This window comes from Myodes glareolus, chromosome 17 (genome assembly GCF_982192425.1).
Source record: "Myodes glareolus chromosome 17, mMyoGla1.1, whole genome shotgun sequence".
Taxonomy (NCBI): domain Eukaryota; kingdom Metazoa; phylum Chordata; class Mammalia; order Rodentia; family Cricetidae; genus Myodes; species Myodes glareolus.
In genome coordinates this window covers 65,147,743-65,165,582 of record NC_142042.1, presented here as the reverse complement: position 1 = coordinate 65,165,582, position 17,840 = coordinate 65,147,743, and the positions used below count along the sequence as shown (strand labels likewise).

General features: G+C 43.2%; 1 protein-coding gene across 1 annotated transcript; it reads right to left on the bottom strand.

Annotated features, from left to right (window-relative positions):
• Positions 1-9,720: 9,720 nt before the first annotated feature.
• On the bottom strand, positions 9,721-12,509 carry Loricrin (loricrin cornified envelope precursor protein). The gene is made up of 2 exons (XM_085677981.2): positions 12,366-12,509; positions 9,721-11,319 (listed from the first exon to the last, which is right to left on the bottom strand). Exons 1-2 carry the CDS (start codon positions 12,463-12,465, stop codon positions 9,968-9,970), a joined length of 1,452 nt encoding a protein of 483 aa, XP_085534107.2. The 5' UTR covers positions 12,466-12,509; the 3' UTR covers positions 9,721-9,967.
• Positions 12,510-17,840: the final 5,331 nt, after the last annotated feature.

The window sequence follows — 17,840 nt, the reverse complement described above, 5'->3', positions numbered from 1 at the left end:
CAGGAAACATTTATGCCTCTAACATTTGAATACCTAAATGCTTAGAGCAACTGGCTAGTAGATCTGAAGGGAGGCAGAATATATAATACAACAGTGGGTGACCTCAGTGTTAAGAAAAAAAAAATAAGAAAAGGGCAGCTACGCTGGCACAAGAAATCCAATTAGGTCAAATCAAACCAAATCAAAATGCCCATCATTTATTTAAGAATAATGCTCTCGGGTGGCTTAGCGCATGCTGGGAAGACAGGAAAGCAGGGAGTCCAAGCAGACCCTAAAACCTAAAACTGTGCTCCCTCTGGGAGCACAGTTAAATACCCTGTGGAACTGATTCTCCTGACCCATCCCTTGGGGAGGGGTCAAGGACCTGGCATGCTGGGATTTGGAGTCCAGACCAAAGCAACTCCCAGGCCAGGGAGGCTGGGATGGATGCCAGGGGCTGAGGGCTATGCTCCCAACTTAACACTCAGCACTCCACTTTTAATTGGACATATCTAGATTAAAAACACCAACAACATCAACAACAACAAAAACACTGGGCACTACTATACTTTTGAACAAATATACCTAACAGACATACAGAGATTAAATCATCCAACCGCAAGTATAAATTCTTTTCAAATACAAACAGCATGTTCTACAGAACAGATCAAATACTGGGCAACAAAACGAGTCTTAAAAAACTTAAGAAGATGGAAATTATATCAAGTGTTATTTAAAACTAGAATCAGGTAAAGGAGGAATCTTTGAAAATTCAAGCGTAAGCTAAATTGGCCATGCTCTTGAGCAGCTAAAGAGACAATAAGGAAATAAAATACGCGAGACCTCGTGGGATGCAACAAAAACCGTTGTAAGAGGGAAGTTTGTAATAATAAATGCCTACATCTAAAACAAGATTCCCAAAGAACCAGCCTGATGTCATCTGTCAAGGAATTAGAGCACCTGAACGAACTAAATCCTGGGTTAGCGGAGGGTGAAACAGCAGTGCACCTGGCTTTTAAGGCAAAAAGAGATCAAAGAAGAAATAATCGTAGATGCCGAGAATCTAGGTCACCTAGAAGGAGTGGATGAACTTGTAGAAAGACATATCTACCAAGGCTGAGCCACAAAGCAAAAGAAAATCCGGACAAACAAATAACAAATTGGCAATAGAAAGTTTTGGATCAAAGAAATGTTCTTGGATGTCAGCTGTACCGCTCAATGCCTGCGAACACTTAGAGAACGATACTAATTCTTCTCAAACTCCTCTAGGAAAACCTAAGGCAAGGGAATGCTGCCAAATTCATTTTGAGGCTAGCATTTTCCTGATACCAAAATCAGATAAGAACATTACAAAAAAATTACTCTCTAGCATGCCCAAAGAAAACTACAAATTTCTCAACCAAATGTTGGTAATCAGGAGTTTGCAGGCAGTGAAAATATCATTCATCATGATTAAGTGGAGTTTACACAGGGATGATTTCAATATTAAAAATAAATACGTGATGTTATCAACTGATGTAGAACATTTATTTAGTAAAATTTGGCATATTTTCTTGACTAAAAACTCCCATGGAACTGCAAGACGGCACAGCAGGAAAAGGCACTTGATGGTTTTTTTCTAGTTCCATCCATTTGCCTGCAAATTTCAAGATGTCATTTTTTTTTTTAACCACTGAGGAGAACTCCATTGTGCAAACGTACCACATTTTCTTTATCTGTTCTTCAGTTGAGGGGCGTCTAGGTTGTTTCCAGGTTCTGGCTATTATGAATAATGCTGCTATGAATATAGTTGAACAAATGTCCTTGTGGTATGAGTATGTATCCTTTGGATATATGCCCAAGAGTGGTATTTTCTGGGTCTTGAGGTAGACTGATTCCCAATTTTCTGAGAAACTGATTTCCACAGCGGCTGTACAAGTTTGCATTCCCATCAGCAATGCAGGAATGTTCCCCTTACTCTGCATTCTCTGCAGAGTGTCATTAGTGTTTCTGATCTTAGTCATTCTGACAGGTATCTCAGAGTTGTCTGGATTTGCATTTCCCTGATGGCTAAGGATGTTAAGCAATACTTAAGTGCCTTTTGGCCATTTGAGATTCCTCTGTTGAGAATTCTCTTTTTAGATCTGCCATTTTTTATTTGGAATATTTTGATGTAATGGTTTCTTGAGTTCTTTGTATATTTTGAAGATAACCCCTTTGTCAGATGTGGAGTTGGTGAAGATTTTTTTTCCCATTTTGCAGGCTGTCATTTTGTCTTGTTAACTGTGTCCTTTGCCTTATAGAAGTTTCTCATTTCAGGAGGTCCTATTTATTAACTGTCGATTCCAGTGTCTGTGCTGCTCGGGTTATATTCAGAAAGTGTGCCCATGTACTCAAGGCTACTTCTCACTTTTTCTTCTATGAAGTTCAGTGTGACTTGCTTTATGTTGAGGTCTTTGATCCTTTTGGACTTGAGATTTGTGCATGGGGATAGATTTGGATCTATCTGCATTCTTCTACATGTAGACATCACATCCAGTTATGCCAGCACCATCTGTTGAAGATGCTTTCTTTTTTCTATTGTATAATTTTGGCTTCTTTGTCAAAAATCAGGTGTTCATAGGTGTGTAGATTAATATCAGGGTCTTTGATTCTATTCCATTGGTCCACCTGTCTGTTTTTGTGCCAATACCAAACTGTTTTCATTATGATAGCTCTATAATAGAGCTTGAAGTCAGGGATGGTGTTGTCTCTAGAAGTTCCTTTATTGCATAGGATTGTTTTGACTGTTCTGGGTTTTCTTGTTTCTTCATATGAACAATTTAAATAGACCTACAAAACCTAAGGAAATAGAAGCAGTCATCAAAGGTCTCCCAACCAAAATAATCCCAGGGCCAGATGGTTTCAGCACAGAATTTCAAAGAAGAGCTAATACCAATACTCCTCAGATTGTTCCACACAAAAGAAACAGAAGGGACAGTGCCAAACTCTTTATGAGGCTACAGTTACCTTGATACCTAAACCACACAAAGACTCAACTAAGAAAAAGAATTACAAACCAATCTCCCTTATGAACATTGATGCAAAATACTCAATAAAATACTGACAAACCAAATTCAAGAACACATCAAAAAAAAATCATCCACCATGATCAAGTAGACTTCATCTCAGAGATGCAGGGCTGGTTCAACATATGAAAATTTGTACATATAATCCAGCATATAAACAAACTGAAAGAAAAAACAGATAATCATCTCATTAGATGCTGAAAAAGCATTCAACAAAATCAACACCCCTTTTTTATAAAGGTCTTGGAGAGATCAGGGATACAAGGAACATATCTTAACATAATAAAGGCAAAATACAGCAAACTAACAGCCAACATCAAACTAAATAAAAAGAAACTCAAAGTGATTCCACTGAAACCAGGAACAAGACAAGGTTATCCATTCTTTTCAGATCTATTCAGTATAGTACTCGAAGTTCTAGCTAGAGCAATAAGACAACAAAAGGAGATCAAGGGGATACAAATTGGAAAGGAAGAAGTTAAACCTTAACTATTTTTAAATGATATTATTGTACATATAAGTGGCCCCAAAAGTACCAGGGAACTCCTATAGCTCATAAACACCTTCAGTAATGTGGCAGGATACAAGATTAACTTAAAAAAAATCAGTATCCCTCCTATGTACAGATGATAAATGGGCTGGGAAAGAAATCAGAGAAACATCACCCTTCACAATAGCCACAAATAACATAAAATATCTTGGGGTAACTTTAATCAGACAAGTAAAAGACCTATATGACAAGTACTTTAACTCTTTGAAGAAAAAAAATATCAAGAAGATATCAAAAAATGGGAAAATGTTCCATGCTCTTGTATAGGTAGGATCAACATAGTAAAAATGGCAATCTTACCAAAAGCAATCTACAGATTCAATGTAATCTTCATCAAAATCCCAACACAATTCTTCACAGAAGATGAAAAACAATGCTCAATTTCATATGGAAAACTCCAAAATATTATACCCAGCAAAGATATCTCTTGTAAGTAGAGAAAACATAAGTGAGCTGCATTATAAAAATGTGCTAAAGGAATTTATGACCACTCAGACAGCTCTACAGAGGATACTTCAGAATGAAGAAAAGAATAAACACATTTATGATAATATGTGGTGAGGGGTACAGAGGTGGGCAGAAACCAACATTATTAGGACTAGTAATGCCTAACTAAAATAACTCACCTCAAAACAACAGGAATTAATATTCATTTTTCAGTAATAAACATGAATATTAAGAGTCTCAATACCCCAGTAAAATTTATAGACTGGCAGATTGGATAAAAAAATAAGATTCATCTTTTTGCTGCCAAAAGAAATATATTTTACCATCAAAGATAGACACCATCTTAAGCCAGAAGGATGGAAAAAAGATATTTCAAACAACTTTGACTGTGATCAAATAGGTGTAGCTCTTCTAGTAACTGACCAAATAGTCTTAAAACCAAAAGAGATAAAGAAGATTACTTTATTACTTTAAAATTCCTAAGGGAAGAATTCATCAAGAGGCCATTATAATTCTAAACAAACATGCACAGAATACAGGAACACACAAACTGTTGAAAAAAAAAACACTACTAGATGTAAAGTCACAGATTAATTACACCTCACCTCAGTGAATGCGGGTGACTTAAATTTCCCACTTTCACCAGCAGACAGGTCATCCATATAAAAAAGAAACAGAAAAACATTGCAGTTAAGGAACACTGTAAATTAAGAAGCCTTAACAGATCTCCACAGAGCATTGCATGCAAGTATTAAAAACTACCCATTCTCCTTATGGGTGCATTGAACCTTCTCCAAAATGATCACAAATTAGGACATAAAGCAAGCTTTTTACAAATATAGGAGAATTGAAACAATGATCTGCATTATATACATTTTGCAATGGAATAAGATAAGTTACCAACAGTAAAATAAACTGCAGAAAGTAAACAAACTTCTAGAGACTGCACAATGCACCACTGAATGACGACTGGTTCACTAAAGAAATCAATAATGAAATACATAATTTCTATAGCTAAATCAAAATAAAACAGAACATACTACTACTTATTTGATACAATGAAAGCAGCCAATATAGGAAAGTTTTTAGTGCTAAGTGCATATATCAAAATATAAATCAGAGAAAATACATATAAATAACTTAATGATGCATCTTAAGGCCTTGGAAAAACAGGAACAAGACAAACTGTTGGCCTTGATAGCCGCTCAGAGGCTGAAAGTAATCCCCTATTTCTGAAGACAAAGTATGACATAGGCTCAGATCATATAAGCTGGATCTAGTTTTAAAGTCGCCTTCTTGCAGCCTAAGTTTCACAATATCAGAAAATGCTATGCAATCAGCCAATGGAGAAAAGAAGTTAATGGTCCTACCCAGATGCAACACTTATGAACCATAACAACGAGCAACATAGAGAGGTATCTGTACAGGTGCTTTAAGTGGCACTTACATGTTGGTGGTAACCAACAGCTGCCTAATTGTAATTCAGTCTACAGGAGGGAAACCATGTCTGTTATTAAAAACATAGCTGTTGGGCTAGTGATGTTATGGTTTTTAGAAGAGAATCTACCACCACTTTGACAAACAGCAGTATTCCTTACTGTATTTTTGTTTGTTTTTTTGAGACAGGGTTTCTCTGTAGCTTTGAAGTCTGTCCTGGAACTAGCTCTTGTAGACCAGGCTGGCCTCGAACTCACTGAGATGCACCTGCCTCTGCCTCCCAAGTGCTGGGATTAAAGGTGTGCGTCACCACCGCCTGGCTCCTTACTGTATTCTAAATTTTATCCTTATAGTTACAGATATTTGTAGCTATCATTCCTCATTAAAGAAGCTTCTCTTTACAGTTAATGGAGACCACCACAGAAAACTGCAACTGGATGCCATACAGAGATCAAAGGACTGTTGTTAGCCTAGTCCAATCCATACATCTACATCACAGTTCTTGCATTTCTGCCTCAGGAAATGTCACAGAAGAAGGGGTAGAAAAATTTGAGAGCAAGAATACAGAGAAGTCTTCTGTAAAACAGTCTCTAATAGAAATGGCTTTATTTTTTATTTTATTTTATTTTTTTAAATATTTATTCATTATGCGTATAGTATTCTGTCTGTGTGTATGCCTGTAGGCCAGAAGAGGGCACCAGACCTCACTACAGATGGTTGTGAGCCACCATGTGGTTGCTGGAAATTGAACTCAGGACTTTTGGAAGAGGAGGCAATGCTCTTAACCTCTGAGCCATCTCTCCAGCCCCCTAGAAATGGCTTTATAAACAAGATCTGAGCAATGACAAGATCAATAGACACGCTAACATGAAAGGGGGAAATCTCATGGGGCCATAACCCTGGACAAGCAGCTACAGGCAACTGATGACTGCTGAGAGGGAGAGTTAACCTCTCCCGAGGATGAGGTACCTAGCTTGGTACCCAACACTAAAGGTCAGTCCTTTTAGCAAAAATGGACTCGGCAGGTCATATTTATATATACATATGTTCATACATATATGCACATATATGTAGCAATAATAATTTGAGAGTGGGGAGGTGGATGTGGAAGAAAGTGGAAGGGAGGTGGGGCCTTGGGATGGTTTGGGGGAAAAAGTGAAATAATAAAGTGATGTTACATTTTAATAGAAATTCATGAAAAAACTGCATAAAAATAACTTAGAATGCTGAATAATGAAATTGAGGAAAATGCTAGAAGATAAAAGACTTCCCAAGCTTATGGTTTGGAAATACTAATATTGTGAAAATGACCATCCTATCAAAAGTAATTTACATATTTGGTATCATCCCAATCAAAATTCCAGGGCCATTTCACAGACATAGAAACATTATTTTAAAATGTACATGGAAAAAAGACCACAAATAATTGAAAGCAATTTTGAAGAAAAAAACACTAGAGAATTATCATCATATCTGATTTCAAGCACTACAGAGCCATAGTAGTCAAAATAGTGTGATATTGGCACGAAGTCAGATACACAGATCAATGGAATAGAGAAGAAACAGACGTGAGTCCACATAACCAGATGATTTTTGGCAAAAATGTCAGAAATAAACATTGGAGGATAGATGGCATCTTAAGCAAATTATTCTGGAGAATCTGTACATCATCATACAGAATAATGTACTAGATCATTATCTTCCACATTGTAAAATCTCAACTCCTAATGGATCAAGGACTTTAGCATAGAATTTCACACTCCAAAACTGCCAGAGGAAAACACTTCAACATACAGGCATGAGGTTCCCTTTAAGAACAGGACTCTTGTAGTGGAGGAAATATGACCAACAACCAACAAGTAGGGTCTCATGAAACTGAAGAGGTACAACAAAAAAAGCTGCCAACCAAGTGAAGAGACCTCACACAGAAGGGGAGAAAATCTTTGCCAGCTATACACCTGGCAGAGTTTTAGTGTCTAAAGTACACAAAGAACACAAACTATTAATATCAAGAAAAAAAATACAGTTTAAAAATGAGTCATGAAACTGAGAGTTCTCAAAAGAAAAAATTCAAATGAGTAGTGAACACTAAAAAGTGTTGAGTGTCCTTAGCTATCCTTAGCTATCTGGGAAATGTGGATTAAACTACTTCAAGATTCTATCTCACTCCAGGCTAAATGGCCATTGTCAAGAAAAAAAATGACAATAAATTCTGATTTGGGTGTGTAAGAAGAACTTTTATACACTCATTTCTGAAAAATAATATGGTGATTACTACAAACCACTAGAAATAAAACTCCACATGACCCAGAGAGAGGTCACTCGTTGGCATATGCCTGAAGGACTCTATATCCTAACACAGAGATACCTGCTCACTCAAGTTCATTGCTGCTATGTTCACAATAGATAGGGAATGAAACCCACCTAGACGTCCATCAACTGAAGGATGGATAATGATAATGTGGTACATATACACAATGCAATTTTATTTAGCTCGAAAGAAAATGTAATTATGAAAATTTTAAGCAAGCTGATGAAAATGGGTGAAATTATATTGGGTGACGTAACAGAGGTCCACGAAGAGAAATGTACGTTCTTACTTATATGTGGATCCTAGTTTTGATTCTTCAGTTTTGTGTGTTTAACCTGATGTTCAAGTGAAAACTAGGTAACTAAAAAGGAGCTTTTTTTGGGGGGGGGGAACAAGGCCTCACTAAGCAGTCCCATCAGCATCCAATGGACAGTTCAAAAACCTATGGTCATACAAATGGCCCTGGTCAGTGGACCACAAAACAAACAAACAAATGACAAGAATGTAGGAAAGAAATTTGTAGGGAATGTGGGGACTGGTCGGGGCTGGGAGGGAGCTAGAAAAGGGTTGGGGTGTGAGTATCAGAATGGATTATGTGCAGGCATAGCCACATTAAGGAATAAATTTAGTTAATAAAAATATGGTGGTGGAAATACTGTGTCACTGAGGTGCTGCTTGGTTTGCTTTCTATGTCTCTGATGCAAAATGATGAAGGGAGTGATGACTCCAAATGGGAGAGTCACAAAAGTAAAGTCTTTTTATTTCTAACATTAACTAAACACAGGAAAGGTATATTGGCTTTTTAATGCAGCACAATTAATTTGAGTAAGTCAGTAAGTCCACATTTGCCTAAAGCTGATAATATCTGACTATAAAGCAAGAACTGGCCAGGAGACTGTCTACATCTCAACCGTCTGCTCCGTAGCTCACACATCCATTGGAGCAATTCCAGCTATGTCCTTGATAATTAGGAAGCTTCCTGTGTTTTCAGTAACCTGAATATATTGAAGGTACTTCTGGTACCTGTGGTACTGATGTTGAGCATCTCACACATTTATGATACACCTTCCAAGTTGAGTGAATGTTACTCCTTCAACCCTCCAAGAGGGCTGCCTTCTGTCCCTGTAGATATTCAATAGAGTGTCTCACACGCTGTTGAGGTTCTTGAGTATCTGATGTCATATTTTGTTAACAATAACACAACCAGGCTTCCCCATGCTTGGGTATCAGTATTCAGCAGAGAGCTGCATTGAAAAGACATAGAAGTTGTTTTTATTTTCTGTCTGTCTGTCTGTCTGTCTCAAGGCTCTACCATGGGTCATGAGTAGGGACTCATGGAGAAGGAAAGCAGTTCCAGTCAGCAGGAAGATTACCTGGGCTGGGGTCTTCTTGTGCAGGGATCATGTCCTTCACTGGTCAGAGCATGTCAATGGATTTGGACCTCTGGTAGTTAGCTGAAATGTGAGCAAAGGGTTCTCTTGAGTGAAAAGAACTGGGAAGGGCAGAAAAGCTAAAGTGGCAGAGAGGGCGGTTTTCAGAGAGGTATTGCATTTCTTTCTTCTGTAGTCCTTGTATGCTAGTGTTGCAGGACACAGTCACCCCGCTTCCCGAACCTGGAGAGTAAAGTTCTGTGCTGTGAGAAATTGCCTGGTAGGCTGCCTTAAGAAGACCTGGCACACCCCTGGTGACTGCCCAACGGCACGGGGATGTGGAGGCTGTCCAGTGAAGGCTTTTCTTTGTGTCTGGAGGACAAGCTGGTTCACATCCTGGTCATTACTTGCCAGCCCTCCCATCTATCTATTCCCTCTACCTTCGGACAGAACACTTGTTGAATGAATGTAAGTGTGAATGAATGAATGAATGAATGAATGAATGAATGAATGGAAGAGGCAAGAACAGGATGGAGTGAGTGAATCTACAGGCTACAAAGACCACTGGAGACTCAGAGATTCTCATGAATTGCAAATTTATTGACTGAGAAGGCACTGGAGTTGGGAGGTAGTCATTCAGAAACCAAGATGGAAAATCTGCAGAACAAGATGCAGCTTGAGCGACTCAAAGGCTTCTTCTGAGGCAGGGGGAGGGTTAAGGTGTGAAGGGACTGGAAACTTCGGGCAATCTCATGAGAAAGTTAAGCCTGTCGGCGCCCACGGAGAACACCTCCAGATCTTTTGTCTCCGTGGCAGCCTGGGGACCTTACTTGCAGGGCCAGGTAGGCGCCTGCTTCTGCTGGGTCTGGTGGCAGACCGGGACGCCCTTGCCACCTCCAGAGCCGCCCCCAGAGGAGCCGCCGCCGCAGCTGGAGCCGCCGCCGCCTCCGGAGGAGCCGCCGCCGCAGCCACCGCTGCCACCGGAGGAGCCGCCTCCGCAGCCGCCGCCTCCACCGGAGTAGCCTCCACCGCAGCCGCCGCCAGAGGAGTAGCAGCCGCCGCCGCCGCCGCCAGAGGAGCCACCTCCGCAGCTACCACCTCCGCCTGAAGAGCCCCCTCCGTAGCTCTGCTGGGGGGCGCAGGAGGACTGGGTGGTCTGCTGCGACGAGTAGTAGCCCCCGCCGCCACCGGAGGAGCCGCCGCCGCAGCTGCCGCCGCCACCACCGGAATAGCCGCCGCCTCCGCAGCTGGAGCCGCCGCCGGAGGAGCCACCTCCGCAGCTGGAGCCGCCGCCACCGGAGTAGCCACCACCGCAGCTGGAGCCCCCACTGGAGCCGCCTCCGTAGCTCTGGCTCTGATACTGTTGCGCCGACCCGGAGGAGCCACCGCCGCCGCCACCGCAGCTGCTGCCGCCGCCGCCGGAGTAGCCGCCGCCGCCGCAGCTGGATCCGCCACCTCCGGAGTAGCCGCCGCCACAGCTAGAGCCGCCGCCGCCGGAGTAGCCGCCGCCGCCACAGCTGGAGCCGCCGCCGCCGGAGTACTTGCCCCCTCCGGAACCGCCGCCGCAGCCACCGCCGCCGCCTCCGGAGGAGCCTCCGCAGTAGGAGCCGCCGCCTCCTGATCCGCCTCCGCAGCTGGAGCCGCCGCCACCGCCTGAGTAGCCGCCACCGCAGCTGGAGCCGCCGCCGCCGCCACCGGAGTACTTCACGCCCCCACCGGAGCCGCCACCGCCTCCACAACTAGAGCCGCCTCCGGACGATCCGCCACCGCAGCTGGAGCCACCACCGCCCCCGGAGTAGCCGCCGCCACAGCTGGAGCCACCGCCCCCGGAGTAGCCGCCGCCACAGCTGGAGCCACCGCCCCCGGAGTAGCCGCCGCCACAGCTGGAGCCGCCGCCTCCGGAGTACTTGACTCCCCCACCGGAGCCACCTCCGCCGCCACAGCTGGAACCGCCTCCGTAGGAGCCGCCGCCACCGCCTCCGCAGCTGGAGCCACCTCCAGATGAGCCACCGCCACAGCTGGAGCCGCCACCGCTATGGTAGCCGCAGCCGCCGCCGCCGCCGCCGCCACCGCCGCCACCACCGCCTCCTCCACCGGAGGTCTTTCCACAACCAACGGGAGGACAGGGAGTGGGCTGCTTTTTCTGGTGAGACATCTTGTTTAAGGAGAAGGGGAAGCCTGGAGGAAGTGCAGAAGAGCTTCATTAGAGCAGCAGCAAGAGGATGCTGCGAAGGAAGCAGCCGCCACATGGCAGCATCCTTCTGACTCCCAGCATCATGTGGGCCAGGCTTCTGGGACTCCCTCCATTCAGGGGCTGCACAGTTCTTGCTAGGACAAAGTAGTGCCTCCCTTCTCCCTCAACTCTGCCTGACTTCTGTGTAACTTGGAGGGCAGAGCACCGACATTCCTGTCTGCTTCTTATCTTCCATGAAGGAACACTCCATCTCTTAGGGTGCTCCCAAGTCCCAGTCCTGATTCTAAGTCCAATAGAAAATAAATCTCCACTAGCACAACAAGAAAAGATTTGTTGGGACATTAGCAAACTGTAGGACTCATTTTCTGCAAAAGCCCTTAGTTCAAAATCTTGATCTATACTACTGAGTGAGGATATGCTCCAAGGGCCAATTATTAGACAAGGAAGCTCTCCTGCGGTTCTGCCTGCAAAAAGAGGCAAGGGTACTAAACCATGGGGACCAGCACATCAGACCAGAAGACAGCAGGCATCCTTCTGAGGACAGGCAGAAGTCTAAGTCTGGTGGAGAATTGCAGCTAGTATAAGCTTGCAGTCCAGCATCTCACAGGACATTCATGGCTCAGAACAGCTCCCGCACTATGTCCCATCAGCACCATTCTATGGCTTATCCTCCGTACTCTCTGAGAGTAGGCTCAGCCTCTCCTGACAGGTTCACGAGGTTCATCCAGTCCATGGCAGGATGCCTTGGGCACCGACTGCAGAGCCTTCCTCTGTTCTAGCCCTCAGCCCTTCGGGTGCCAGAGAGGTTGGAGGCAGTCCTCTCTTGACTGAGTTTAGCGTTCTGGCCAGAAGACCAGAAACATCACCTGCCCAACAGCAGCTTACCGCTGTTCCAGTGCTTTCCTAAGTCCCTTCTCAATTTGAATGTAGTAGCTTCTAAAGGGGGAGAGGGGTCCTGTCCCTTCACCTCTGCAAGCTGAGCAAGGCCAGCTGCTGGAGAGATCAGAGAGCCAGGAGAGCCCACACTTACCCGAAGCACCAGGGGAGCTGAGTGAGGGAAGGAGGTGATGGTGATGTGGGGAGCCTCTGAGCCCCAGAGGTTTTATACTCTTTTGCCTGCTCTGACTCATCTATTGATCAAGCACCTCCTCGAGTCTGGCCCTAGTTACGTGACTAGTAACTCTTGGCCCCACCTCCTTGTGATTGCAAGCAAAGGATTGACCCATTCATGAAGATTTGGAATTCTTGGGATAGGGATAGGCGTTTAGTGCATGACTGGCCACTTCTCTGATGTAACTGTAAGCAGGTTGGTCACTGGAGACTGTCAGCCAGAGTGGATGGCAGAAATTGTTTTCAAAATGTGTGTTACGGGTTGCATGCTTTAACCAGAGGATGATACTGGGGGAATAGGTTCCAGACTTGTGAAGCAGCTGAAGGGAATCTGGAGATCTCAGACATTACTCCAAGGAGTGGTATCTTTCAAATTTTGCTGTTTGATTCCTGGTCTTCACTACTTTGGAAATTCTCAAAACCTTAGAATCCAACTCTCTTTTTTGCCACAATTTCTCTATTTTGGTGCCATGAATACTTTGTTGGTGTATTTCCATCCTGCCTATTGGTTGTGAGGGTTTATGAGTCTCCAGCTCCCAGTTCTGGATGGTACACCACAGACAACATTATAACTAACCGGCTCTAGGTTACTTTGAGTTGTTCTTAGTGATAGCAGGTATTTTGGTTGATATTGACTTTGCTTGTAGAGGTGAAAACTAGCAAGATAGACCCTGGGGTCCTTTCCACCTTTTGTCTCAGATGTTCTATGATGACACATGGTGACTCAGGCCTCTGAGGGGCAGCCATAGAATGGAATGGACCTGAGTTTGGTGACTGGGTTTGGGTCTTTTCTTTACTGCTTGTCATCTGTGTTACCATGGACAAAGTCACAGTAGCTCATGCAATCCCTCCATGGGGGAGTACAGTAGCTGTTGATTGCTGAGTGTTCAGGCTTTCTGATCCTCACTTGCTTTGTCTACCAAACAGGAATCCTAATATCTACTTCATGGGAGTGGGAAGAAGGAATAGTTACAAAGTGTAAATATGTTATGTACTGCGTGATGCTGCTGTTCCTGCCATTTTCTGACAGGACAGCACATTCTCACTTCAAATCAAGCCTGCCCTTGGATGCTATTGGCAAGAATGAGTGTGCAGCCAGCTCACCTGTTCTCCTATGAAATTGACTCAAATCTTTCCTGAAGACCCTGGAGCCAAGAACAGCCCCTTTGTGTGTGAAGAACAAAGTGTTTCCTCTTCTTTCATAATTGGAACTCAGTTGCTATTAAGATACCACAGTTGAACCTTGCTCCACCCAGCTCTGTTGAAATGACAATTCTAATCAGAAATTGACTTAATTATGGGGGAGCATTAATGATCTAAATGATCCTGATTAGACTTTGGCTTTTAGAAACTTGTGGCACTTGTTTCATTTGGACACTGTGAACTCAGGTGAACCAAGGAGGATCCTGGGTGTTTCTGTCCTTAGAGGATACAGTAGAGAGAGAATCCAGGAGCTGTTTGAGAAGGCAAGTTTCTCAGCTCAAAGCTAGCACTATGGTGCCTTTGGAGGGAAACAGCATCCTCTTTTGATAGTGGTTGCCACCGGCATAAAAGAGTCAATTTGTTTAGTCAGGATACATGGGAATAAGTGGCTCTTAGCACTGCCCTGTGGACCACATTGGCCCATTACCGTGTCCTCGCCAGTCTATAGGAAAAGTCTAAGTTACCATGCAGTCAGTGGGGCACTTAGGGAAAGAGAAATCTGTAATTCTGTAATTCAGAAATCATGGCTTTCATTCCTCTTTGGTGTTTAAGTGTCATTGATTATAAAATAAAAGTATATATTTTATTCTCCTTTATGGCTGAAAAAATTCCACTGTGAATGTATACCACATTTTCTTATCTAGCCAACACCTATGCTGGTTCCATAACTTGGCTGTTGTGATGCAACAGACACAGGTATACAGGCAATGCTAGAGTAAGTTGACTTGTTTCTTCTGGGTGGACACCCAGGAGTGGGATAGCTGGATCATATGCAGGTTGTATTTCCCATGTTCTGAGGCATCTCCACACTGATTTATGTAGTAGCTGAACTTATTTGCACTCTCATCAGCATTATTAGTGTTCTCAACCCCGTCAAATTCTTACCATTCTGTTTGTCTGTTTCCTTCTCTCTTGTTGGAAGCCGCTCTGACTGGAGTGTCATGGAGACGCAGCTTTGGTTTGCATATCCATGATGGCTAAAATGTCCAGCGTTTGACCATTTGAAAGTGCCTGTTTTGTTCGTTTGTCCATTTATTTATTAGATCATCTGTTCTTTTTGATGTTCAACTTTTAAAATTCTTTATATAGTCTGTGTCTTGGTCACCCACTGGGTGAGTGGCTGGTGAAGGTGCCGCTGCCCGTTTTCCGGGCTGTGTCTTTATTCTCTTGCTTCCTATGTACTGCGAAACCTTTTGCATTTCTTGCAATCACATTTGTTAATTTTTTTCTGTAATTACTTTGTCTATTGGGGTCTTTCTGGAAGTCATTGCCTGTGTTCTATCCTGAAGTGTTTTCCCTTAGTAGCCTCAAAGTTTTGGGTCTTAAGTTACAGGTTTAGTTTCGTTTTGTGTTGGTTTTTGTACAAAGTGGGAGCTAGAAACGCAGTTTCAGTCTTTTATACAGTCCCAAAGGTTTTGAGGACTGCAGTATTTCTAAATGGGATTCTCAACCTTGGAAAACACAAGTATAATCCACTCCAAACAGCTAAGAATTCGAAAAGTCTAAAAGTTTAATCTTAGTTGACAACCAGTTGCTGTATTTTTATGGATACAGTGTGATAATTCTTCCATTTTTAATTGACAGTTTTATGTTCTTCACAATCAAATTTAGTCATTTTCATCCTCCTTCCCCTCGTACTCCCTTCTTCCCCCACTGACCTTGCCTTTTCTTCAGCATTACCTTTCGTTTTCACGTCTTTTGTGTGTGTGAGCCACTGGGATGAATTTTTTGAGTTTTAACATATTTTATTACTTTACTGTATTCAAATATTAGCCCCATAACAAGTAATAAATATAAACATATAACAGAGACATTTTGCATTCTTTTTCTCATTCTTCGGCTCTGAAACCAACATGCTTCATGCGGAAAGCACATCTGAATCAGGATCAGCCGTGTGCCCAGTGGTGTCGCTCTTGGGGCAATCCTAATAATAACACCTGTTACTGTCAGTGTCAACAGACTTGCTGGAAACACTGCACTGGGTCATAATGGGCTACCTATTTGCTATCATAATCAATGATTTCTCCAAATGAGATGGTTTCTAATGGTAACTGAATAAAACTAAATCAAAAGTATAATTTAAAAAAAATCTACTCATGTCCCAAAGCTCTCTTCAAAGATATTACTTATTAGGCTGGTTGTGATAGAGCCATGCCTCTAATCCCAGCACTTGTGAAGCAGAGGTAGGTGTATGTATGTGAGTTTGAGGCCAAACTGGATTGCACAATGAGTTTCAGGCTAGACGGAAACATGCAGTAAGATTAGAAATGTATTCTTTGAGAATTTAATGCATATATACAATGTGTTTTGGTCATGTCCAACTTCCTCCCTCTTTGCATTTTCCCCACGACCTCTCCACACTCCTTCCCATTTCCTACCCTCCCCCTCAATAACTGCTGATTCCAGTTGGGCTTCCCGTGCTCCAGTGGATGGCTCCACAGCCATGAGTGTGATAATCTGATACATGTGAAATGATGAGAACAAAATATTTAACATCCTATTGTTCTGGGAACTTTGGGCTCCTTAATAGTTATTTTGAGATATATAACATATTTTTGTAAATGGTAATCGCCCTACAGTGACAAGGCAATAGGAATTTATTCTTCTTATTCACTATGTTTTGGTACCCACCATGCATCCTCCAGCTGCTCCGTTTTCCTTCCTTTGCTAGCATGCACTAACCACTGTTCTATTCTCATCTATGAGGTAAATTTGAGACTCTAATTCTGTGTTCATGGTACAGGCAGCACCAGTGTACAGGACGTTATGTTAAACACCAGGGAGACTGAGAAGGTGAGTGTCTTTTATGGAGGTAGGGAAGGGGCCAGGAGAGAATAACGCTCTGTGATTGCTTTTGTCACCCCACATATCATTTAGTAGGGAAAAGCCCCTCTAAGCAGTATATCCCCTCTATCAACAGGCAGACCACAGAGGGGACGGGGCCTTACAGTGGCATCAGATCTGTGGCTCTTAGCTCTGAACTAATCTTGCGTGGGAGTGTTCTAAAAACCTGTTGTGCACCAAGAGTGTTCCTACTGAGATATCTGTATAAAAAACTGATTACCACTTTGTGCCACATCAGCCGGGAAATGATAGGCTTCTCTCGACTTACGACACATGCATATTTGGGGTTTTGTAAGACTTGGCATATCAAATTTTTGAGATTTATAGCTTTTGGACACTGAACCCTGAAATACACACTCACTAGCATGTATGACCTGTGCAACATGATCGATTGGGCCGTGGTCCCTGACCCCACCTGTACTTGTATTTGTAGAGGGGGATGGAGCCTTAAATAAGAGATTCTGAGTGTTAGGTGGTATTTAGGGATTCTCGCTGGAACTGAGGACCCTCGAGACTTTCAGACAGTTAGGAGTGAGACGGTTCATTTGTGGGCATTAAGGGTCTTGTACACAATCACAGCTAAGTTCTTAGAGAAATCTCAGCCTCTGATTCATAAATCACACATGTTAAAGATTCCTTCCTGCTAGGCTTAGCTTATCTCTGCTGGAGCCCCCGACTTCTGCAGGCATCTTCTTCCTAGCAGGTGGAGAGGAGGGAGAAAGACAGTGTAAGAATGTTTGGTACTGTGATGTAAAATCAGGTTGTGTTTACAAGCTCTGTTGGAAAAGACATGGGGAAGGAAGGTTCTGGAATCTGTGAGAAGGCTGCTTCTCTGACACAAAGCCCCTGGCTCTTAGGGCTCAAGACTGAGGCAAGATTATGTCCCTTGATTTTGGGGAACTTTGGCTTACTTTAAGATTGCTTATCACAACTTTTCTTTTAAGGATCTAGAGTTGCACACCTGTGTCCTCATGACTGAACTCCGGCTGCTTCTCTAACTGAAGTTCAAGCCAGAACAAATGGTTGATGGAGAATAAAATGTACACAGAGTGGGAGTGTGGGAGCCCAGCATCGCAGGAGCAGAGGTTTGGAGACTTTTTCCATTTTCATGGTTAAGGAGCAGTTTTCAAGTCTGGCCCAGGAAGTGTCTCAGGGTCCGGGCACCCATGAGGCTACCATTTCTGCCTCTCTTCTGACTTCTTGGCTGTGAAGGGATGGTTGTCCCTGTTTGTTAAGTGGAGGGAAGGTCTTTGAGGCTTGAGAGACTGCTTCTGTGGTAGGATTCTCTCTCTTGGGAGAGAATTTGAATGGAAATCTCCCTTCAGTTCATTCCATATTGTGGCAGCTA

What these genes read in the sequence shown, in the direction of transcription:
- Loricrin (XM_085677981.2), bottom strand. Translation starts at nt 12,465, where the DNA reads ATGAGTCAGAGCAGGCAAAAGAGTATAAAACCTCTGGGGCTCAGAGGC. An exon ending in CAGCTCCCCTGGTGCTTCGG is followed by an intron (nt 11,320 to 12,365) that starts GTAAGTGTGGGC and finishes CACTTCCTCCAG; the next exon opens with GCTTCCCCTTCTCCTTAAAC.